The 25,572-nt window shown below is 31.7% G+C and overlaps 10 protein-coding genes across 10 annotated transcripts; 4 read left to right on the top strand and 6 right to left on the bottom strand.

Moving 5' to 3' along the window:
- Positions 1-482: 482 nt before the first annotated feature.
- Kpol_354p1 (OSBP family protein) lies at positions 483-1,808 on the top strand (the record flags this gene model as incomplete). Its single annotated transcript, XM_001642561.1, has 1 exon — positions 483-1,808. The coding sequence occupies one exon, from the start codon at positions 483-485 to the stop codon at positions 1,806-1,808; it is 1,326 nt and encodes a 441-aa protein (XP_001642611.1).
- A 140-nt stretch (positions 1,809-1,948) lies between these two features.
- On the bottom strand, positions 1,949-3,079 carry ECM9 (Ecm9p; the record flags this gene model as incomplete). The annotated part of the gene is made up of 1 exon (XM_001642562.1): positions 1,949-3,079. The coding sequence occupies one exon, from the start codon at positions 3,077-3,079 to the stop codon at positions 1,949-1,951; it is 1,131 nt and encodes a 376-aa protein (XP_001642612.1).
- A 1,441-nt stretch (positions 3,080-4,520) lies between these two features.
- Positions 4,521-4,958, top strand: Kpol_354p3 (PPP1R11/YPI1 family protein; the record flags this gene model as incomplete). The annotated part of the gene is made up of 1 exon (XM_001642563.1): positions 4,521-4,958. The coding sequence occupies one exon, from the start codon at positions 4,521-4,523 to the stop codon at positions 4,956-4,958; it is 438 nt and encodes a 145-aa protein (XP_001642613.1).
- Positions 4,959-5,090: 132 nt separating this feature from the next.
- On the bottom strand, positions 5,091-7,658 carry Kpol_354p4 (uncharacterized protein; the record flags this gene model as incomplete). The annotated part of the gene is made up of 1 exon (XM_001642564.1): positions 5,091-7,658. The coding sequence occupies one exon, from the start codon at positions 7,656-7,658 to the stop codon at positions 5,091-5,093; it is 2,568 nt and encodes an 855-aa protein (XP_001642614.1).
- A 554-nt stretch (positions 7,659-8,212) lies between these two features.
- PDH1 (putative 2-methylcitrate dehydratase) lies at positions 8,213-9,790 on the bottom strand (the record flags this gene model as incomplete). Its single annotated transcript, XM_001642565.1, has 1 exon — positions 8,213-9,790. One exon carries the CDS (start codon positions 9,788-9,790, stop codon positions 8,213-8,215), a length of 1,578 nt encoding a protein of 525 aa, XP_001642615.1.
- A 1,524-nt stretch (positions 9,791-11,314) lies between these two features.
- Positions 11,315-12,757, bottom strand: CIT3 (citrate (Si)-synthase CIT3; the record flags this gene model as incomplete). Its single annotated transcript, XM_001642566.1, has 1 exon — positions 11,315-12,757. The coding sequence occupies one exon, from the start codon at positions 12,755-12,757 to the stop codon at positions 11,315-11,317; it is 1,443 nt and encodes a 480-aa protein (XP_001642616.1).
- Positions 12,758-14,888: 2,131 nt separating this feature from the next.
- SNF8 (ESCRT-II subunit protein SNF8) lies at positions 14,889-15,596 on the top strand (the record flags this gene model as incomplete). Its single annotated transcript, XM_001642567.1, has 1 exon — positions 14,889-15,596. The coding sequence occupies one exon, from the start codon at positions 14,889-14,891 to the stop codon at positions 15,594-15,596; it is 708 nt and encodes a 235-aa protein (XP_001642617.1).
- Positions 15,597-19,592: 3,996 nt separating this feature from the next.
- LSP1 (lipid-binding protein LSP1) lies at positions 19,593-20,573 on the top strand (the record flags this gene model as incomplete). Its single annotated transcript, XM_001642568.1, has 1 exon — positions 19,593-20,573. The coding sequence occupies one exon, from the start codon at positions 19,593-19,595 to the stop codon at positions 20,571-20,573; it is 981 nt and encodes a 326-aa protein (XP_001642618.1).
- Positions 20,574-20,906: 333 nt separating this feature from the next.
- AEP3 (Aep3p) lies at positions 20,907-22,718 on the bottom strand (the record flags this gene model as incomplete). The annotated part of the gene is made up of 1 exon (XM_001642569.1): positions 20,907-22,718. The coding sequence occupies one exon, from the start codon at positions 22,716-22,718 to the stop codon at positions 20,907-20,909; it is 1,812 nt and encodes a 603-aa protein (XP_001642619.1).
- A 373-nt stretch (positions 22,719-23,091) lies between these two features.
- NCR1 (sphingolipid transporter) lies at positions 23,092-25,572 on the bottom strand (the record flags this gene model as incomplete). Its single annotated transcript, XM_001642570.1, has 1 exon — positions 23,092-25,572. A coding segment is annotated over one exon (2,481 nt), but the record flags the coding sequence as incomplete, so codon positions are not given.

Below are 25,572 nucleotides of genomic sequence, written 5' to 3' on the forward strand. Positions count from 1 at the left end.
TGTTATTTTTTTCCGCCTGTTGAGTAGTTTTTTTGCTGTACTGAATTTAGGTTAGCTTTGCTACGGTTTGCATTGGGCGACTGGCTGTGACTTTTTTTGCAGGTGAGATTGTTCTTGCAGAGAGAGAACAACGTTGTTCAAACAATCAAGCCCCGTAATTTTTGTTTCTGAAATAATTTCCAGCTTTCCTTATTAACAGGTTGAAAAAAAGGAAGTTATTATTCAGGGAATTTTAAAGCCAAAAAAAAAAAAAAATTGAAAAAGAACTCAACAAAAGTTATTAATTTTTTGTCGAAGTGATATTTCAAATATTCATATTATTAGCTTTTAAGTTTTTAGAGCTAGTTTAAAACTAAATCTATTTCCAATTTCCTCAATTTTGATATATCTTCATACCTAATCTATTATTTGGTTTAATTGCAAATTAAGTGCTAGATAATTAGGGTTCCAGCAATAACTATTTATAGACTAAGCAAAGCAAAATGTCAACCGCCTTAAAAATAAAAAAAGGGGGCTCTAGAGATGAGATATCTGAAAAGTCACATAACAATAGCTCAGCAAACCTCTCTAAGAATGACAACAATGCCATGGATACTGACGATATAGATGAAGAAGATGAATCAGGTCAAAACATCATTTTAAATATTATCTCCCAATTGAGACCTGGTTCCGACTTATCAAGAATTACATTACCAACGTTCATTCTTGAAAAAAAATCTATGTTAGAAAGAATCACAAATCAATTACAATTCCCTGATGTGTTACTAGCAGCTCATGATGAAAAAGACCCACTAGAAAGATTTGTGAAAGTTTGTGCTTGGTATCTCGCTGGTTGGCACATTGCTCCAAAAGCCGTCAAGAAACCATTGAATCCAGTTCTGGGTGAACACTTTACTGCTTATTGGAATTTACCAAATAAACAGCAGGCATTTTATATTTCTGAACAAACCAGCCATCATCCACCTGAATCAGCCTATTTCTACATGATTCCCGAATCTAATATTAGAGTTGATGGTGTGTGTATTCCAAAATCTAGATTTTTGGGTAATTCGTCTGCTGCAATGATGGAAGGTTTAACTCAGTTACAATTTTTGGATATCAAAGATTCCAAGGGTAACCCTGAAAGATATACATTATCTCAACCAAATGTTTATGCTAGAGGTATTTTATTCGGTAAAATGAGAGTTGAATTAGGCGATCATATGATTATTAAAGGTCCAACCTATCAAGCTGATATTGAGTTTAAAACAAAGGGGTTTATTTCAGGTACTTATGATGCAATTGAAGGTGTTATCAAAGATTATTCAGGCAAGTCCATCTGTGAGATTTCAGGTAAATGGAATGATATCATGTATATTAAATATCTAAAAGAAAAGCATTCAAAGAAGACAGTATTATTTGACACCCACAAAAGTTCACCACTAAAACCTTTAGTACGTCCATTAAATGAACAAGGTGATTATGAATCAAGAAGACTATGGAAGAAGGTCACTGATGCTCTTGCTCAACGTGATCATAAGGTAGCAACAGAAGAAAAGTATCAAATTGAAAATTACCAGAGAGAACTAGCTAAGAAGCGTGTCGAAGATGGTGTCGAATTTCATCCTAAATTATTCAGAAAGTCCAAACCTGGTGAAGATGTAGATTGGATGATCTTCAAACACATACCTGAAAATGCTAGCCATGAAGACCAGATTAGAAATATTTTGGAGCTTGTTCCAATTTTACCTGGTCAACAATTTACTGAAAAGTTTTCCATTCCAGCTTATAAGAAACATGAAATACAAAAAAAGGAACATAATGTGTGAATATGTAATCTAGACTGAATAACTGTTGTTAAAATTCATGGGGACTAGAATGCAATATTGAGGTATGTATAAATATTTAACTATCATTTATATAGGAACCATCAAGTTTAGGGGTAAACTATAACGACTCAATAACTATATCAATCTTTTTTATTATTAGCTTTTATATTTCGTTTCAAACTGTTTATAGCTCTTTTTTTGGAACCCAAGTGGAGGAAGAGGTTATCCATTATTGCGTCTCCTAATAAAGCATTTGGAATGATAGGATGTAACCTAACTAAATTTATAACACCATGCTTTTCTTCAAATTCTTTTAATTCCTTTTCCCATTTTGTAATGATGCTTAAAGACGATATATATTTATAATTTTCGAATATTGTTATTAAGCATAAGAATGGCGGCCAATCTTTCAACTGGACTTTATCGATAAAATTTATCAGTTCATCGAGAAAGGTTTCAACGTTACATATAATAGGAAAATGTTTTTTGAGTTGGCCACTTGGCTTAATACTATGCATTGATAAAATTCGTTCATATTCTTCATAATTGGTTTGGTTTTGTAACTGATTTTGACATATATAGTATGATAAAGCACTCCATGAAGAGCAATCACTAACGTTAGCAAAACAATATTCTTTGGCATTTAAATAAAGATTTGATTTCACTTCTTTCTCACAAATGTCAAAGAACCAGCGACTTGCATTCCAACAGTAATAATTCGAGATATGTCTTCTTCCTGAATACAAAATCGTTTGGGATATGTTGAAGGAATCCATATTATCAGTTTTTAAAATAGAATAAAGTTTTTTATAATAGCTCCATAATGATGAAGATTTATTTAATTTATTATTGGATGCAGTAAGGAGCCTTTCGATGAGAATAATTTCGTTTTGTACAATATGCGATAATTGGAATGAATTATTTTCCAGTTCATCCCAAAATATTTCCTCATGAATATTCAGTATAGTTTTATTCTCCGGAGTTGTTAAAAGAAGACCAATTGTGGCATAAAAGATGCCAATAGGTTTAGGATTCTTATGCCAATTTTCGCTATCTCTAAGGTAATGATGAGCTTCTTTGAATATCTTGAAAAAGGTGGATTTAAAACAGATAATTTCTACGCCAGTTGGATCAGCTGCAATATAATAATTAGTATCAATTCCTTGTTGGTTAGGAGCAATTGTTAACTTTGTAGATTTTTCATTATTTGCAACTAATATTTCATAGAATTCTTTGCATAATATCAGTTCATTAGAATCTGGTAATACCATAGGAAAAAAATTCAAACACTAGATAAATATATAGATGAACCGAGAATCAATATTTCGATACCTTGACAATTACAAATTTACAAATTAAACGTCATACAGGTCCATTAGCCAGCTCTTATTTAGCAATTGAAATAAGAAGTAGTCGCTATATGGACTTTTAACCTTAAGTGATGTAGTTAGCCTTATTACTCTAGTACATCAGATCACTAGCAACGAAAATATGAAATGCTTTAAACATACTGATATTTCTTTCCATTTGGTCTACAATAATATGATGGATGACAGTCATACTTATAAATGCTCATCACCATATCTTAAAATCTACTATACCTGCATTTAATATATATCAATATCTCATGATGAAGGTCCTATCTTTCCATTCAAGATTATTCCCTCTCCCACTGAGGTCAAATACACGACATTGAGCCAAATTTCCAATTAGCAACACCAACATGCACGTAAAAGGAGCATGTATATATAAACTTATATTACAAGCAATATTTATTTCCATTAAACTGTTCACTCGAATGTCAATTGAAAAAAAATTATTTCAACTCATCAATCCTGTTTCTATTTCTATCTCTATTTCTTATCACTGGATTAAAATTAACACTAGCATCGCCGATCACAAATTTCATCCCCATTTGACATTTATGTTTACTAAGGATCGATTAAGGTAAGGTGTAACTTAAATTATGGATGCTATTTCATTGATATGGAAGATAGCAAATAAGTTCACTCAAATTTGCTGAATTGGATGAAGACTGTTCCTATTTTTAAAAATAAATCATTTGCAGTGTTGGTCGTTTTAAAATAAAAGAAAACTATCGATTTAAATTATCCCAAGATTCCAAAGGAGATTATACAAATAATGTATTTTAATAAGTGAGTTATCATCCTCTTCACTTCACCTATTTACTTGTTTGTGATGCTGTTATTTAGGCAGGGTTTACAATCTAACAGAGGCTTAAGCTATGTTATATCCATATATACATATCTTTTGTGTATATGTATGTGTATATGTGTGTGGTTTTCATTCTGCTGATCAGATTGAATCCTTTTTATCTTAAAATTAGCCGCTGTCACATGGCTTGCTTTGACAAAAAAATATTGAAAGTTACCCTACGTTAGAATTTTACCCTTTAAAATGACGTTAATATAAATCACATGGTACGAATTTACAAGAACAAAGAGAAAGGGAATGACAAATCAAGCCCTTTGTTCTTTAACTATAACAGATGGGTAAGACATTTTTAACAATGCTAAGGAATTACCAGACCGTATTTCTGCTAAATCAGTAACTACCACAACAATTGTTACAACATTAGCAGTGCTATCATATACCAGTTTCTACTATATCAAGGTATTAAAGAGCCATAGCAGAACTCACATTAACAAAGAGCAACTGCATACTAGATAAATTAGATAGATACCATAAGGAATGCAGAATCAACAGGAAGAGATATCTAGTACACAAACCACTACTATAGAGGTGCTTCCTCCTGTGCTTCAGCTTCGAGCTTCAAGGGATCAACCTAGCAGGCATGACGTAAGATGGGGTACAGATGTTATAGATAATGAGAATATGAATAAAAAGAAGACAAAAATATGCTGTATATACCATCCACAAGATGAGGATGAAGAAGGATGTACGTCTGACCATCAACACGAAGAACCACCAGAATCCTCATCCTCTTCATCATCAGAGTCTGAAAACGATAAAGATCTGGGTTTCGATGAGAGAAGGAAAAGAAGAGTAGAGAGGAGACGTCGCAAATTGAGGGACAATACAGATAGTGCACCTAATGCATACGAAGTGCAACCAGATTATTCTGAACATCGAAAGAAAATGATGGAAAAGAAGAGTAATAATACGTAACTATAGATACATCAAATCGATTATAAAAGCTTTACTTCAGAGATCAGTGGAAAACATAAAAATAGGTAAAAAAATAATTTGACGTAATTAATTTATTTATCTATATATTTTTAATTAAAAACATATTTAATGCTACAACGCTATGTCCAGTCTGATCAATGAACTGTAAGTTTCTCTTGGCATCTTATATTGAATCATACCAGCATAAACCATACAATTTCTGGCAACTTTTTTCAAGGATTCTATTTGTTGGGTCTTTGTTATTGATTGGAAAGTGCTTTCATTCAAATCTTGAATAATTTTAGAGATACATGTCATTGTCATCATCAATAGATTTGGAATATTCTTCACCAAATTTTTCTCCAAACTCATTAGGTTTTGTGCTTGTCTCCTTGCTTCAACTTCGTTAGTGAAAGGAATTAAGTCTAATTCTTCAATTTGGCTCAATGTATTTTGCCATTGCTGGGCTGTGTACGTCCTTCTAGCATCAGCAATTCTTAACAATAATAAACATGTTTCCTTGTTCTTGGTATGGACCTTCTTGGATATCTCTAAGTTATCTGTATAAATTTGCATCAATCTGTCTGCCATCAAAATATAATTAGTTTCTGGATTATCTGCAATTCCAAATAATGGCTGATCTAAATCAGTGCTACTCAATAGGTCACCCAATAAGTCGTTGACAATAGTAATCACTACATCAAATTCTTCAGATAATTGGTAAAGCAATAAACTATCGTTAACTCGGCCGTCCTCATCAGCTCTCAAGGCAGCTTGCTCGGTAATTTTATGCAAGAATTGTTTTTCATCCTTCAAATGCAACAACGGCTGTCTCTCTTCCAAAACACCAGGAATTCTAGTACCATCTCTATTAATTTTACCTAACAGAATTGTAAACTCCTTGGTTTCCAACACCAACTCTCTAATAGCCTCGTGACAGATAGATATTTGTTCTTCACTATCCGTCAAGCCTATTAAAATTAAATATTCGGCTGCAATTCTTGGATCAGAATGTTTGAATGATCTGATGTAATTCCCTAGTAGAGCAGCAAAGTTGATTTCACACTTGATACCGTTCATTACAACTATTTGGTTGGGTTGGCAGTTTATGGGAGTGCATGTTATATTTAGTAACCTAGAATTTGCCAACGCAATGGAAAAATGGATTCCATCAATTTCACTTATAGAATAAGCATGCTGAACTGCTAATTCATACATGCCACTTAACAACAAAACTTGTAAATAAAGGTTAGAAAATCTTGATTCTCCATATGATGAAATAATGTTTTGGAAATCCTCAAGAGTGTACCTTTCATAAACCGGATCATTGTCTGAAACATCGTTCTTAATCAACATAAAATGATACCATAACCAATCTTCTAAACTTAATGTTACAGCAGAGATATTCTTGCGGGAAAGATCACATCTACCTATCATTTTATAAACGGCTAATCTGAACGGATCACCATCCAATGAACTCTTAATATGTTGGTTATATTCAATATGTAATTTTGCAGCAAACTCGGCTGGAAGTTTACGATCGCTTGAAGTGATATAAGCTTTAAAATAAACCAGAAAAGATTGTTCAACCTTCTTAAAACTAGACTTGTTGTTATAAGCAACCTCTAATGCCTCCTGGGTCAAACCTGCCCTTAATAAAAAGAACATCAATGCCCAGATTGGAATCCCATTTACTATTGTTAGATTATTTAATACCCATGTGTTGTCTGATTTCTTTAGCTTATAATCAATAAATGACTTGACCTTGTTGATATTAGTTGGTAGGCCTTCATTTGGGTTTTTCTTATAAAGATCATCTATGTATTCCATAAATTGTTTCTCTAAATATAGTCTGCTTCTTATAACAACATCATCCACTTTAGAGGTACAAATATCTCTTAGAACATACCATGACTCCATAATCTGTCTATTCTTTGAGTCTCCAGAACTGTTCAACATTGATATGATTTCATTTACCAATGGGAAATCTCTTCTTACTTGTCTTGCATTGTTGAATGCATGAATAATTTTAGCGTATCTTTCAAATTTATCTCTCAATAGGTAATTCTCATTCACATTTAATCTAAATCCACTAGAGCTATCTAAGATACTGTTATTGTTCCCGCCCCATTTTGGAACAGCGGGTGTTACAGATCTGGATCCAGATTTATAAGAATCCATATTCTTTCTTTTAACTAAGATACCAAAGTTTTCTCTAACCTCATCTTTATGTTGTTCCCAATCTAAGTTCAAGTTTTGGCTAACAAATGAATCAAAATCCTTTGAAGCTGTTGATAGAAGTTTCTCTATAGATGATATAATATTTTCATCTTTCTTAAGTCTCAAATAGTTATCTAATTCACCTTCTAATTGCTTATTGGGAACATGATGTTCTATTATATGTATAGATTGTAAGCTCTTGATTGAATTATCTACATCTTCAACAGAGATGCCACTACCGGCCAATAAATAATGAGCCTTGGTATGGTCGATTTGTTTCGCTTCTTTATCTTTTCTCAAACCAGAGGCTCTTTTCCTGATTTCATTAATGCTCAACTGAATGGATTCAAACTCAGAACTATCGTTAGGCAAATTTTTAGAAGTTTCAACTAAATCATTGAGGACTTTTGAGGAGCTGTTTGTATAATCTTTGTCCTTTAACCTGTCGAATGCATGATCATTATTCGTCGTAAAACTCATCTTTTAGGAAACTCAAAAAAGACAACTAATTCTGATGGTCTACAAAACTTCTCAAAATAGATAATCAATTTTCGAGTATCTATATATATTGATATTTCACCAATAACAGATATTATCAATTCCTTTAAACTTGACTATATAAGTAAACAGTTCTCTTCTTTATCTGCTTTAATTTATTTGCCCATACTGTTTTATTTTTGAAATTTTATCAAATTTAATCGCTGCTTAAAAAAAGGTTGAAAATTTTTTAAAAACATCAAGAATAGGTAACCTTTGCCATTAACAGAATCGAATTCTGAATAATGATCTCTCTGTAGTACTACGAAGACCTACAAAGATATCTAAACTCTTCTTTATAACCCAAGTTTAGAATAATTATGCTTCTTTTCCTTTTAAGAATAAACAATAGAATTGAGAGGGCAAGGAAATGAATATATTAAACTTTTAGATATATTTGTATACATATGGAAGAAAAGGATGGATGAATGATTTTATACTGCCACAGAAAGAAATAATCATTAAATAGATAACAGAAGTATCCGTAGTTTTCAAGATCATTGGTTAACATACAGATCGATATATTTATCGACATCCATGTTTAGGAAATCTTTGTCTTTAGTAACTTCTAAGATTTTGTTGACATGATCTTTGTTATTTTCAAAATGTTCACTCAAGTGTCTCTCGAACTTTTTCATTAATAATGGGATACCTTCGTCTCTTCTAAATCTGTGACCGACAGGATATTCAACTTCTACCTCATCTAAGACAGTACCATCGTTTAGCTCTACCAACAATGCATTACCAATAGATCTCTTCTCTGGGTCATGGTAATCTTGAGTAAAGTTTTCATCCTCTACACAATACATCTTAGCTCTTAGCTCATCGATTGCTGGGTTTTCGGCAATCCCGTCAGAGTAATCATCAGCTGTTAATCTGCCATGGATCAGAGGAATAGCAACCATATATTGAATACAATGATCTCTATCAGCATAATTGTATAATGGGCCACTTTTGTCGATTATTCTGACGGCTGCATTTTGGGTTCTAATTCTAACCGATTTAATGTCAGCGTAAGTTTTACCCATGTCTTTCAACTGTTGATGAACCTTCATAGAGGCCTCCACGGCTGTTTGAGCATGAAATTCGGCTGGGAAGGAAATTTTGAACAGAATATTTTCCATAACATACGAATCATAGAATGATCTCTGGTTAAAGACGAATGGCTTACCTTTGAATAAAACGTCATAGAAACCCCAGGTTTTCGCAGTTAAGACAGATGGGATATTACCTACATTTGCATTTTTAACCAAATAAGCGATATTGACAGCTCTGGAGACAGCATCACCAGCAGCCCATGACTTTCTTGAACCAGTGTTTGGGGCATGACGATAAGTTCTTAAAGATTGGCCGTCTACAAATGCTTGAGAGATAGCTTCTTCACATTGATCTTTAGTCAAACCTAGCATTTTTGCAACAACTGCAGTTGTTGCAACTTTAACCAAAATGACATGATCCAAACCAACTTTATTAAAGGAATTATCCAAAGCAATGACACCTTGTATTTCATGAGCTTTGATCATACATTCTAAAACGTCATTGATAGTGAATAAACGACCTTCTTCGCCATCTGACGATTTATATAATCTAGTTAGATAATCAGCGACAGAGATGATACCACCCAAATTATCAGAAGGATGGCCCCATTCAGCAGCAAGCCAACAGTCATTGTAATCTAACCAACGAATTAAAGAACCATTTGCAAAAGCACCTCTTACAGGATCGTAAATTAGATTTGTACCAATAACCCTTGTACCATTTGGTACAATAGTTCCTGGGACAATTGGTTTAATAATTTTAACTGCTTGATCGAATTTTAAAGCAGCTAAACCACAACCTAAAGCATCGATAAAGCATAATTTTGCAGTTTCAAATGCCAAAGATGAATTGATTTTTTTATCCATAACATAATCTGATATTTCACTGATTACAGTATCAGTTTTCGGTCTTTCATTAGAACTATTGATAGGAGAAGAGCTTGACATTGTGTGTTTAAATATGATATTTGAAACAGTTCTTTGATTCTTTGAGATCTTACTTAAAACGTTAATTCTTGTCTTCAATAAGTCAATCATGACTTTTCAGATATAATAATAGTAATAATAAAATTAAATGAAATACAATCAATCTATCAGTCAAACCACTATAAGAAGAAGTAGTAGTAGTAGTAGTAGTAGTAGTAGTGTTATATGATGATAAGCTTATTGCCAATTTCTTACGTTACCACTTCAAAGGACAAAAAGAGAAAAGTAAAATAGCAAGATATAAATCCCGGCTATTAAAATTCCCTTAACTATATAGAATCATACATACCATCACTATAACTAATATTATAATGACAAGATCAAATCATAAGAAGAGTTATCCCTTTTATATAAACTTGAAGAATTTGGTGGATTACTCTTCCATCAATCACAATCCTCTACAATCAATCATTTACTTGCTTTTTTCGATTGATACAAAAAGAAGAAGAAGTAGTAGTCAGTCAATGACCTTTCTCAATTATTCATATGTTCATTCATTTTATTTCATATATTCATTTTATTTATCGTCGTCACAAGAGAAACACCGATTTCGATTTCCTTTTTCCGTTTAAGATTAATTTAATAGGATGAGCTACCGTCATCATCTATCTATATCTATCTATCTACCTATCTCACCTTATTTTACTTGTGGAACGGAATAACCATTAAAACTAGACATCATTACAGTATCTAACCGATGATTTTATTGAACTGAGCCTATATGGAGGTTACATAGTTAATAATGTCGATTAACAAGATTACAGCATGGGGCTAAAAAGAGTAAAAATAATATCAAGAGTGTCATCCATCTTAAAGGTAAGAAACTTGCTTGCATATCCACACCCCCTTCCACCCTCGTTCTCTATCATCTAGTTGAGGTTGAGGTTGATGAGAAGGTAGATACAGAGACAGAGACAGTCAAAAGGCAAGGTTTGTATTTAATAATCTAGTCATGATCTTTCCTCATTCTTCCTATAAGAACCGATCTCATAATATATTTATTATAATATCCATTTAATATGTGTTTGTTCTTACCAACGAAACGATTAAGACATATGGCTTACTACCTAAAACCCCAGAGGGTAGACTGGCTGTTTGTCTATATTGCTTAGAAGAATGTATGCCTTATTCATTAAGTTAAAGGCTTGATAATGATGCACAAGGAGATTGTTTTGTTCCTTTAAACCGGTTGATTTGTAAAATACACATATCTACAATAATATAGTTCACTTTATTATTATAGACGACCATATATGATAATTGTCACTAAAATCAAGGTTTTGATATGGAGTTAGAGCTAGATTTATCTTTGTAAATTTTTTCCTTCTCTTTTGAAGAACCAAAATGAAGTTACAATTTTATGTTTAGTTGAGTTAAAGTTAGTGATAGCAATCAAAAAAATAAATCTTAATCTCTATTAACATGACTTAAAATGAAACTAATTTTAAAAAGCAATAATATATATATATTTATACAAATATATATGTACTGTTTACCATTTTTATACAGTTCACCTTATGTAGTTGGACAAATTATACTAGATAATATTGTTCAAAAAAATAAGAGAAAGGAAAACTATACAGAGGAAGTCTTCTTGCAAATATTTTTGATTTGTTGAATATCTAAACTTTTTGGTCTTTCAATTGGTAGACCATAAATACGATCCCATACTAGCTGAGTCAATGGACCCATTGATCTTGAGCAACCAAATATAACTGTAAAAAATAATAGTTCTTTTAATCCATAATGATAAAATAAGATACCCGATGCTGAATCAACGTTTGGGAATGGATTTTTAGTCTTGCCATGCTCTAATAATACTTTTGGAGTTATATCAGACAAGTTTTTCATTAGTGTTACATTTGGATCATTTGAAAATTCTGTTGGTCTTGCCTTTACAAAATCAAGCATTGCTGTGAATCTTGGATCAGGTCTTCTCAATACTGCATGTCCATAGCCTGGAATAACTTTATTAGAATTCAATGTTTTCCATAGATATTCTTCAATTTCTGCTTCGTTGTTTGGAGATGATATCTCTTTATTCATTTGAATTAAAAATCTAACTACTTCTTGTGCTGCTAACCCATGAAGTGGCCCAGCTAAACCCATTATACCAGAAGAATAACTTAAATATGGATCTGACAAAGCACTCCCAACTAAATGTGTAGTATGTGCCGAGACATTACCTCCTTCATGATCAACATGAATACCGGTGTAAAGTCTCATTAAATTTATGAAATCATTTGATTGAGAATCATTGAAATTACAGGTATTTAAGGAATCATTACTATTTGTCATACCTAATAATGAGCAGATGTTATAACTCCAATCTTTATTTTCATTAAATTTACCCAAAGGTTCTCCATTATTCGTTATATTGGAGTAAATTTTACCAGTTAACTGAGGTAAAGCTGCGATCAAGTTTAAAACATCTTCAAAAATGTACTCCCAAAAGTCATTTTTACCAATAGATCCTTCTTGATATTTTTCCCCAAAGATAGAGCTTTTATTCATGGATGCCAATCCAATAGCTAATTGTGTCATTGGATGCATATTTTTTGGGAGGTCATTCATGATTTTGATTGTATATTCTGGCAACTTAGTACCTCTTGTTGCCAATTCTTTAGATAAATTATCAGCTTGTTGTTGAGTCGGAATTTCACCGGTCATTAGTAACCATAGGATGGACTCTGGAAGAAAGTTTTCCTTTTTTCCCTTATTGCTGACACTTGGTAATAAATCTTGACATTCTTGGATAGTATAACCTTGAAATTTAATTCCTGTTTCTGGGTCCAAGGATGTACTTTGCCATAATAAGGATCGGTTACCTCTCATACCACCAATTATAGAACCAATGGTGATATCATCAACCTTGAGATTTTGATAATTTTTTCTAATCTCCAACAATTCTGCCCTTCTCTTAGGAATCAAATTTACCATTGTAGACTTCAAATCAAGGCTTTGAATTCTTAGCAATTTTGATTCATTAAATTTTAAAATTCTTGTTGGCCTTATCATTGTATGTTAGATATTTCTATTTAAGATATGTTTTGAATTTAATCCCTTTACTCTTCTTGTTTCTTATGAGCTTCTTTATAAAACCAAGTTTAGGAGATCAATAATATTTCTATAATAAATACCAAGGAATATAACAGACTGTTTATTGCTATCTACTTCTGAACATAAAACTAACAATCTTATCAAATATTACAAATGCTATTGTCTTAAATAATGATAATTCTAGTTCATAAAAGAACCTTTATAAAAATTTAATGAATGACCTCAATGATTAAAATAAAGGTCCAAGTAGAGAGACATACAGACTTGCGAAATATAATAATCTAATTACAGATATTTTTGAAACTCCAGTTTTAAGGAAAAGGATTCCCATTTTTACAAACTATTGATTACACTTGTGAATTGAATAATCGTTTCTATCGACCAACACTTTAACTGTAATACTAAAAATATAATCTCAAAATGGCTAAAACTATATTCTACGTTAATTAAATTATTATTGGTCAGCTTTATCATCATCTAATTCAGATTAAATCCTTTCGATGATAATATTCCATCCATTACCCCATTCTTCCCTTTAGATGATGACTATTTGATTTGTTATTCTTAATGACAACATTATACATGTGCCAACCTAAGTTACTGTTATTGTTGTAATCGTTATGCTCCTTTATTAATGATAATGAATGGCTTGCAAGAAGTTCTATCACAAATATATTCATGTGCTGTATGAGTTTTATCCATAGTTTTGATTCAAGTCATTTCTTATTCTAAGGTAATTCCTGAAAACTATGCAACTCTGGAATTGAAAAATAAAAGATCATGGGAGGAAGCGATGATGACTATCTCTAATCCTTCTTTAATGTTAAATTTTTTCTTTTTGTCTTTCACTCCCCACGATTTTATGCAAGAAGGAATCTAACTGAATTAGCAACTCTCTCTATATTTATCAATACTCGGTCAAATTTACTTCATATATTTAAACAAGAAGGGTTGGTTAGCTTTAACAGCCGATGGTTATTAGTTTTATAGGGAAAAGATAAGGTACATACCATCGTCACCATAATAAAGAAGCTTAGGCAGAGGACAGGAAAGATAAAATAAAGATATATTAACACTTGAACTCTGGTAATTGGTTTATATCTGTTACTTTTCTCTCAATAAACACAGATAGACCTGGTGTCTCCTTTTAATGAAAGTATTTTTTACATTTTTGGATTATATAAGCTCATTAAACGTAGTCTTTTAGTATTATTGTTCAAAATAACTTGAATTAGATTATTCGACCACTAGTGCTGTAAGCTCTGGTAACCTGTCTTCTAATTTAACTTCGAATATAGCGACATCTTTTCTAGTTCTTGAAATTGTATTATAATATTAAGTAACACCCAAACTTCTTCCAGAAATTTACATTTGTTATCTTTAATCTGAACTATATTTTATGCTCACTGTATCATGTTTGCTCCTTTTAGCGGAGGTTTAAATATATGCCATTCTTATTAATTGAAGTATATAATATATATAATATTGATACTAATATTTTATAACTACAATTTTAAATGTACGCATATCAATGGGCACCAAAATATGTATCTTTGGTGTGAATCTTAAAGATAATAGCAATATGAGAATATACAAAAATACAATTACTGCTTTACCGAATCAATTGCTATATTATAATCGATCACAAGAAGCTTATAGAATCTTGACCACCCTGGTTTAATAAACGCTCTTAAGAACCAACTTAGAAACTTGGTTCGGAAGTAAAATAAAAATCTAAATAATAATGAATTATATATTTAAATTGTAAAAGGTTATTGAAAATATATTAAAAAATATAAAAATTTATAAAATATATCACCTGATTAATTTTACTCCGAATTTTTCAAGTTGAGTTTACATATTTAAATGTGAAGGATTTTAGCCACAATATGGTTTATTAACTTATTAGTAGCATTCATTTCATTACTTAACTCTACATCAAATTAAATTTATATTATCTGAAGATCGAAGATATTGAATCCTATTTGTTGTTAATCAAGTAATTTATACTAGTTTTGTTGGTGTATAGAGACTACTTATAGGTATAATTTTAAGGGTATTTTGTAAGAGTTAGACCATTCAGAGTGCGATGAGTAAGTTTGGTTTAGCTGCATTTGATGAAGATAAAACCAGTAGATTTGAAGGCATTACAACCGGAACACTGGAAAAACAAAATGTCGAATTAAAGTATCAATTAGAGGTATTTCAGGATAAGTTAGTTGAATTTGCTAAATTTCACAATAATGAAATCAAGGCAAACCCTGAGTTTAGATCAAAATTTATACAAATGTGTTCATCAATTGGAATTGATGCTCTTTCACTCTTTGATAAAGACAAACATTTATTCAATATTAATGACTTTTATTATGAAATATGTGTTAAAGTGATAGAGATCTGTAGACAAACTAAGGATATGAATGGTGGTGTAATTTCCTTTGAAGAATTGGAGAAGGAATACTTTAAAGGTCGTAATGTTGGAAGGAATGATTTAGAAAAATCAATATTAATGATGAAAGACCTGAATGGTGGCTTTGAAACATTCGAAATACGGGGAAAGAAATTCTTAAGAAGTGTACCGAATGAATTAACTGGTGACCAAACTAAAATACTTGAAGTATGTTCAATATTAGGTTTCGCTAGTATGTCATTATTACAAGCAAATCTTAATTGGAAGCAAGTTAGAAGTAAGGCAATTTTGGAAGAGATGGTAGCTAATGGGTTATTATGGATTGATAACCAAGCTGGAAAGGAAATACTCTTTTGGGATCCATCCTGGATTGCCAAGGGTTCAGTATGAAATCATTATAACCAACTAAATCCCATTTCTGATTAAATTCAAGATGAATATAATAATTTAGTACATCTCCTATGGTAATAAATGAACATAATTTTATGCTTTTTAGTTTAATGGTTTTAAGATTTTTATTTATAAGAATCAGTTAAGTTGATAAGATTAAGAGATTCTGATCTTCATTAATGCCAACCAAATATCAGAGAAAGACGCAGGTATCTCAAATGATCTTCAACTGCATGCTCTGAACCTTCTAATTTGAATTTGGTATAGTCGTTACTGTTCATTAAATTCTGATAATAAATTAGATTTTAGAAATAGTGATCAATATTATAAAATACTGAAATACTTATTACAGACGATGTGAGGCTTGTAAAATGCACTTTCATTTTTTTCATCTACTGAGTGGATCAATACACATTATCCTAATCAAAGAAGGTTTAGAAGAGAATCCGTTGTAACTGATGCCACTTTAATTAAAGAGTAATTTTGGTGTCATCGGTTACCTGAATTTAGATAATTGTACCTTAATATAATCTTACGAAGAGTGTACTTTTGAATAAAAATAGAATACTAAAGCGGTTGTATTGGTTACTTGAGCATATTAGTGGAAATAAAAGATTGGAGAGAATAGTAATTTTAACTTTTTTGTCCTTTTCTGTTCGGAAAAATTCGAACAATTTGTTTTTGATCTTAGTCATATGTTGGCATTATCATATATCTATATATACATATCTATATGTATTTATCATCTAATTCTTCCTGGGACGAACTATCAATCGATGGTATAGTGCCAAGGGTCATAAAAGAAAAGAAGATAAAAATAGTACTAAATTTGAATTAAAATATATATGGCAGCTTCTTCACCCTCTTAGTTATCCTTTAAAAAACAATTTTGACATTAGAGAGATAATCAATGAAACACCAAAAAACTTGGACTAAAATAGCTAAAATTAAGATGTAAGAGGTAGATATTAATTTTCATTGAATCAGAATCAATTAACTTTGTCTCTATTTATCCTAATATGGATGTAAGATATTAGGTGATAAACTTTGGCTAATTTTTGGTTTTCCACGTACAAACAAATCTTATTAAAGAACACTGTCATAAGGATAGATGAACAAGAACAATATGCAAAAAAGAAAGGGAGCAGTGGTAAAAGAAAGTATCGGATTCGATTATTTAACTCTTCCCTATTGCCCCTCCACATTTTTACCAGTTACAATTATTTTTGATTATATATTTTTTATATTATCATTTCATCATAATGGGAGATTATTTAAACTAGCAAATTTAGCTTAGGCTAATCGAAACAGAAAGTTTCGCTGTCTTCAATTTTCCTTTCCGTATCCCCCCCCCCCCACAAAGAAACCTCTAATTCAATATTTCTTCCGTTAAATTCATGATGATTACAGAAAAAAGTGCAATTGTCTCGCGACATGTCCGTTTTAGGATAAAAGAATAGAACGGCAACAACACTCATTTTTTTATTTCGAGAAAAGAGAGATACGCATACTCATAGGCATACAAACGTAAGGTTTTCTTTTTTTATTTTTTATGTTTTTTTACTTACAATCCATTTCCTTTTTTCTTTTTGGGAGTCCAGTATTGAGTTTGGTGGAAACATGGAGGAGGAGGGCTTAAGGAACGACCATGGCATGGAACAAAAGAAATCCAATTGAAAGTAAAATAAAGTAGCAAGAGGAACAAACGTGAAAACACGATGCCATTACTATTTATTCCATAGCGAGAACTTTGGCTATTTTGTTATTACGAAGAGACAGACTTAGAAATGCTTAATGTCAACTTCAATTATTGACACCGAGTTACGTCGTTAATCGAGAAGTTAACCAAATAACAATTACCGGTGAATGGTATCGTAACAAAAGATGAATAGAAGAAGTTTGTTAATATTTTATTACAGTCACAGAGAGTTAGTTATCTGATTAAGTTGTTTTGATTGCGATGCGATGCGATGTGATGTGATGTATATGGTATGGTATGGTATGGTATGATATGATATGATATGATTGTGGTTGTGATTGTGATTGTGATTATATTTTTTTCTTCTTATTTTCAAAATAAGAAGAAAGACGTTGTTTCCGGCTTTCCCTTTTCCCTTTTCCCTTTTCCCTTTTTATAAATTGTTCCCAGAGAAAATAAAGCATAAATTCTGTGACTACCATAGAATATTTAGTTGAAGTTTTCCTGTTTTTCCTTAAACATGTGTGATGTGATGCTACCTACGACAATGCTTGGTGAACATCAACATGAGAAGGAAGAAATTAGCAAATAAAAAAAAATGAAAAAGAAAAAACAGAGAAAACAGAGAAAACAGAGAAATTGTTAATAAAAATAAGGGGCCGATTTAAAAAACCTTGGATTCGAACATGTGCTACGTTGTTTTGTTACTTTGTTTTGTGGGAACATAATTAAAGAAAAAGAGAAAGAGGGTGAATAATAAATAATAATACTGTTCTTCTTGTTCTTGTTCTTGTTCTTGTTCTTGTTCTGTCCGACAGGCTTTGTTGCTACAGTTCGAACTTAAGCTGGTTCGGTTCGGTTCGGTTCGGTACGGTACGGTATGGTATGGTATGGTTTGACTACGATTTCGATTTCGATTTCGAAAGCAACCAACTGCATCTGCTACTACCATTCTTCACCGAGATAATCAGAAAGACACGAAAGATGCTTGTAAAGGATAGTAAAAAGGTAGCCAAGATTAAGTGGGATGATGACGAATTTAGTCTAAACATCTTAAGTTAAGTTAAGTTAGTTTGTATATTGCCAATCTTAGCAATATAAACTACAGCTATATACTCTGAGGGCTCTGCCAGGTGGGTAGGTACGGTGAAAGAGGAAAAAAATGGTGGTGGTGATGATGATAATAATAATAATAATGAGAGTGAGCGGGGGAGGGCAGTGGGAGTGGGAGTGGGAGTGCGAGGGGGGGGGGAATAGAAGTTTGAAGTGAGAGTGTGAGAGAACATACATCGTCCCAAGGTCAAAGATAAGTAAAGAGAGAGCTGCATGAAGAAGCTAAAAGAGAAAGCATAAAAATAATTAACAACAACGACAACACAACACAACACAACAACAATATAATAAATAATTAAGAAGTTATGATGAGCTTAGTTGTATTGTTAGACACTGTAAAAAAAGATGCTTTTGCCACACTCATCTGTTGAATTACATACATTATTTATATTCTTCTTAAGGATGGTATGGAGAAGCCATACTCTTCTTTGTTTATATAGATAGGAAGACACACACTCACACTCTCTCTGTCTGTCTATTGCAGACAGTGTTGGTTTTTCACTACTCTCTAGTACAAGTCTTGTTAGTTGTTAGCTTTATTATCATATCATTATTATTATTTTACCATATTTCATTTCATTACAATTTACTTTATTTTACTTTGGGAGTGCTGTCTACATGATTAATACTGCCAAAAGATTAAGGAATTTTATTCAATTAATGTAAACAACTAATTTGCAATTATGATAGCCAAATTTCGGGTTTTTTCCCTTCTAACGCCTATCCTTGTTTGATTTGTCACTACATTCAATTTATTTGATTTTCAATTTTTTATATATAAACCTGGATAATTTATCTGATCATCTTCAAATTAACTCCCTACAATCAATTGAACGGTTTTAGTAGAATAATACTTTTTCCTTTCAATTCATATTTGTTGTTTAAAAACTTTTCACTTATTAGTAGATATTTTACAATATTTAAGATTGAATTTATAAACTAAACTCAATTTCCAATCTCTCGTATCACATATAGTTGACTTTTGCCTACCAAAAGGAAATATAGATATCGTGTCATTTTTTTTTAAAGAATTATTTTTATTGCAATTTGGAAATTTGGACATTCTGTTATTATTTCATTATCTATAGAAAGAATACTATAATAATTAATAAAAATTACGTCAATCCAATTCAAAGAAAAATAAAACAAAATTAAAAATTATCATATAATAAACTAGTTATACAATGAACAGAACTTATTCTTTAAGAAACCAAAGGGCACCAACTGCTGCTCAAATCCAATCTCCACCACCACCATCTGCTTCCACCAAGTCAAAATTCTTTGGTAAGAGCTCAATCGCTTCTACCTTTAGAAAGAGCACTGCTGGTAGTTTTGGCCCTGAATTGTCTAGAAAACTATCCCAAATGATTAAGATGGAAAAAGGTGTTTTGAAGGCTATGGAATTGGTTGCTTACGAACGTCGTGCTGCTGCCAGACAATTATCTGTTTGGGGTTATGACAACGACGATGATGTTTCCGATGTTACTGACAAATTAGGTGTCTTACTTTTCGAATTAGGTGAATTACAAGATCAATTCATTGATAAATATGACCAATACCGTGTAACTTTGAAATCTATTAGAGATATTGAAGCTTCTGTCCAACCATCAAGAGACCGTAAAGAAAAGATTACTGACCAAATTGCTAACCTGAAGTACAGAGATCCTCAATCTGGAAAGATCCCTGTCTTGGAGCAAGAGTTGGTTCGTGCCGAAGCAGAGTCATTGGTTGCAGAGGCTCAATTATCAAATATTACTAGAGAAAAATTGAAGGCTTCTTTCAATTACCAATTCGATGCTTTGAGAGAATTGGCTGAAAAGTTTGCCTTAATTGCTGGTTATGGTAAGGCTTTATTAGAATTATTAGACGACTCTCCAGTTACTCCAGGTGAATCAAGACCAGCTTATGATGGTTACGAAGCTTCAAAGCAAATTATTATGGATGCAGAAACTGCATTGGAAGCATGGACTTTAGATGTCGCTGTTGTTAAGCCAACTTTATCTTTCTATCAAACTGCTGACGATGTTTACGGTGAAATTGTTGACGATGAAAGCCATGAGCATGACATTGAAGAAGAAGGTCAAGAATGGGTCAGTGAAACCGAGGAACAAGAAGTCCATGAAGATCATGAAGAACATGAAGAACATGAGGTTGCTTCTAAATAAACAAAAAATAACATAAGTTGATTTTATGATATTATTTACCAATTAATTCCATCAGACGTTTTGTCATTCATTTTACCTTGTATTATCGATAATTAATTCTTTTATAATATAATTGTTACGGATATAATTTAATCCCATATTCTTGTAATCCGAATATTAGTTTCATTATGGATGTGATAGATACATAACTATTTACAAAAAATTTTATATTTATTTCTATCAAATGACTTTTTTCTTTCCCTACACTTCTACTCATCAATTAAATGATTTTTAGCCCTTTTTCTTGGAAAGTCTCTTAAATCAAGATGCTTAAAATATTTAACCATTGAATTACTAAATAATTTTTCTTTTCGTTAATTCATTTCTTAAAGATTCATACCAACCCTTTGCATAATCAATTCTATTAATGAACGAATTTTGGAGTGCTATTTTCTTTATTCTATCTCTGTATTGTTGTTTCTTAATAGATACTTCAGAGGTTGAGTTTGATGTTTCCGTCACTTTCGATTGTTTTTTTTTAAAGCTCCCAGGAATACAGCCTAGGAGTCTTAAACTTTTTCTAGTGTCTGCATCACTAATGAACCACACATTATCTGTATATCCAGTCTTAGGCCAGCTTAAATTATCCAATCTAGTTTTAATTCCAGCCATTTTTGAGTCAACTATCTCAACTTTACAATTAAACTCCGCAATAGAATTACTTTTCACGACCCAATAAGTCTTATACTTACCTAGGCCATTTACTTCTTTCAAGTCCTTCAGATATTGTAGTGTGTACATAAAATGTTTTGTGTATCCATTGTTAACTAATGACTTAAATAGCATTTCAAAGGTATTCGTATCAGGCAAAATACCAGACTGTTTCATATATTTATTATATGTCATTAGTGCAAGGTCAATTCTTCCTTTTGATGCAAATAATCTAATGAATCTGTTAATTACTGAAGCATTAATTTTAACGTTAGGTTTTCTACACATCGTAAAATTTAATAATTCCCAAGCGATTCCAACCTTATCCTCTTGAATCAATTTATTGACACATAGATCAAGTATTTTATAATTAATTGGAATGGAATTTTTCGTTAAGAAATTCAAAGATTCAGCACATGAGTAATTTCCACTTCTTAGAACTGAATATAAAAAATTTGTGTGAATTGGTATATTTCTAGCCTTCATTTGTTCAATAAATATATCTCTTGAAATATCATCTTGAAGGAAATTATAGCAAGTTGCCCAGGTGACATGATCAGCATCAACATTATTTTGTTTCATATTTTTTAAATAGAATAATACAGAGGATGAAGGTATATTACCATTTTGAATACTGGAATATTTTAATGCTATACGAAGCATTAAGTTATATGTCCTAGTATTTGGTGAAATTCCTTCAGACTTCATCTGTACGAATAATTCTCTACAGGTAGCAAAGTCAGACTTCCCACCAAAGAAATAAATAAGGTCATTAAATGTATTAGCAGACCTTAAATGTAGAGTTTTAACGTTTCCAGGATGCATCAAGTTCCTCAGTATTTTTGGTATTATACCATTAGTTTTCGAAGAATTCCTATATAAAAATTTAGTATGTGTTAAAAGACCAATATATGGAGCAAATTGTTGAGGGTATACTTCAAAATCTGGTATACGTGGGACTTCATCAAATGTGAAAGGTTTATATGCAAATTTTGTATGGTGATCCTCTACAATTGCCATTGATTTAGGTGTGCATTTTATTAATGATGCTATCATATCACTGACAAATCGTTTAGAGATTTTAAATACTGTGGCACTAGGATCTTCTTTCTGTTTCATTGCATTTAAATATGTCTTGAGAGACTGAATTTGAGAAACATTATAATCATTGTTAATATCATGTCTTTTCAAAGGCAATGCTGATAATGGCGATAGGTATTCTTGTATCATCTTCTTTTGGAAATTAGAATTGTGTCCTACTAAATTAATATTTTTACGAACATATTCATTTTTGGAACAATCCCTAGTAATGCAACTCTTTACTTCCCTAATTGAATGATCCTTAATACTGTTCGTGTTGGTAAAATATTCAGGTAAAACTAGCTCCTTCTTAAGTACATCAGATTTCAAAGTATTCTTTGCCAATGCATTTCCAACTCTATTTAGCACGTTCATACATAAGAATTTTATTTGTAAAACCCAATATATATAAATATATATCAATATCTATGTATATGAGAGGGCTAAGCTTAACGAAATATAATCACTTCTGGTAGAAATTAGCCAAATTTCTGTTTATCAGATATAGTATCCAATATTTTTTATAATTATCAAATCTCAACATCAATATACCTTTTCTTGAAATTTCGCTTTTAAAATTTAATAGCAATATTTCATTGCATGGAAAAGCAATAATTTAATATGATCTGAAACTTAAAAGATAGATGGGGTAGATGAAGTGAGAAAAGCTATGGCAATGGAATAATAAGTTTTGAATATATGTATTTAATGATATACATGATTATAATCATTTAATTAATGGTAAAAGTTACCGTGAGGAAACTGTATTTTCATTGGCAAGATTATCTATATATGCGGTGCCACCAATCATTGATAATAATACTGGCAAAAATATTAATGCATGTATAGCGGCTACAAAAATCAATGCTAGCCACATTCTGAAATAGAACACTTGAAATATTTGTGATTGTGCAAATGCTAAGATCGATACACCTATCAATTTGGTTATTGTTATTCCTGTGAATACAGACTTCCCAACAGTTAGCATTGCGTGTCTGATACGAGAATCTCTATCGTTCTTGATACCTTTTGGTATCATAGTAAATGCTCGTGTAATATGAATACAAAATTCGACGGATAAACCAACACATATTACCAAGTTAACTAACGATACTGCGTTCAAATCAATTTTAAAAAGCTTCATCAGTCCCCCAATATCAATTAAAATCATAATAATTGTTAAAGACAGTGCAGCAGCAGTAGATAAAGATCCAAATAAAAGTGTTGATGTTATAAACACGAATAGTATTGCACTACTCAATAATTTAAGCGTCAATTCAATCATGCCTTTGTATTGGGCAAAGTAAATATAAATAGGCGAGTATGCAAATACGTCCAAATTATCAAATGACGATGCAACTCTGTCAGCATCGATATAAGCATCAATAAAATCTTGTTGGTTGGTCAATGGTTTATGGGCACTTCTAAAAACAGAAGATATTATCGTGCTATCATTATAAGATACGGCATGAGAATATGGAGCTTTACCACCCAATGGACAAGGATCACTTGGAGACTCAATCCAAATCTTAAAATATTTCATAAAATCATTTCCTTCTGGGAATCCCGTCATATCATAATCCCAATCTTTATCTTTGAAGCAAGTTTCACATAGTCTTGGAGAGAATTCTGGAGGACAAGTTTCTGTAGTTCCTTTTTTTACTCTGCAACAGGTGTCCAGTTCAGGATTTAAAAACGTCATAAAATCATCGTACCAATTTGCCAAAGGTTCAGTTATGGTAGACCTCTCCCTTTCCATTTCAAATACATTAGCCAAAGAGTTCTTGTTGCAAGTGGTGAATTTGCCGCATAATTCTTTCTGATTTTCTTTTTTGGTCAAATCTAAGTCCTTAACAACAAAATAAACTGGCGGACCAACCTTTAAATATTCATATACATCATTGAAATAGTCAATAAGATATGAATCCTGAGGAATAGCCATTTTCTGGTCCAATCCAAGTTTTATCATCGGTATAAATACCAAAGAGAGTAAACTCCATGAGGCAAAAACACCCAATAATTTTCTCTTTTTTGAAATCAAGTTGAAGTATCCATTGAAAATTCTACTATTCGATTGATCATCAACTTCATCCGGTAAAGATGTTACACCGTATTTCTTTTCATAAAGTGAAAGAATTGAAATATATGTAGTCAATTGTAGTACAAAGTTGCACAATAATGCCACTGCTGAATACAATGCAAAATTATGAACAGCTGGCATACTGACCACCGAAGCAATAAAAAAACAACCACATTGAGCCACCATTGAAATAAAAATTGATGGGGCAATCCTTTGAACTGCTAATATTATCCTTTGATCAATAGTGTATTTTTTATAAACTGCCGAAACCCTATCAAATTCGTTAGTTATTAAGAATATATTATCGATACCAATTGCTAATATTAAGAATGGAATGACTTCTGCAATAATCAAGGTAGATTTTATCGAGAAGAAACTCAATATACCCGAAGCACAAATCAACGATGATAGAATTATCAAAATACCTGTCAAACCCAATAGAAGTCTATTTTCACCCCATTTTCTCTTTAGCGCCCAAGAAGCATAAAAAAACATCATAAAGTAAGAGATGCATATAATTAATATGTCATTATTACCTTTCAACTCTCTTTCTATAGAAATTTCAGTATTGAAACTTAATCTCAGACCTTCTGGAACTGTTATATTCAATAGGTAGGTTTCTAACTTTTCTTCCCATAAATTGGCCGATTGAGTATGATTATCTAATAATAATGTCACTACAAAGGCATTAGAATTAAGGACATCATCACTGCTGAATAACATGTTTTTTTTTAATGGCTGCTGGAAATCCGGTAAACACATAACTGGAGTATCAGAACAAGTTTGTAATTCATATTCCCAGGTGGATTCATCAGGAAGAATACCATGAAAGTATTGAGAATATGATTCAATGACACACGCATCCCCATTAGGCTTAAAACATATATCTTGGAAAGAGATTTTTTCGTCACTAATTAAATTGTTAGTAATATGATGCTCAACCTCAAACCACCATTTCATTGTATCATATGACATTACTGGCCCTGTCTCATTCACAACAAATATTTGTTCTGTTCTATAAAATGGCCCAAAATGCTCATCATAATATTGTTTTTCTTGGAATACATTTGAATTTTCATTTACCCATAAATTTATTGGATTAGTCTCCAGCTCACCATAATTAAATAATAGGAAAGTTGATACTATCAC

Source organism: Vanderwaltozyma polyspora, genomic scaffold, assembly GCF_000150035.1.
Source record: "Vanderwaltozyma polyspora DSM 70294 KpolScaffold354 genomic scaffold, whole genome shotgun sequence".
NCBI lineage: Eukaryota > Fungi > Ascomycota > Saccharomycetes > Saccharomycetales > Saccharomycetaceae > Vanderwaltozyma > Vanderwaltozyma polyspora.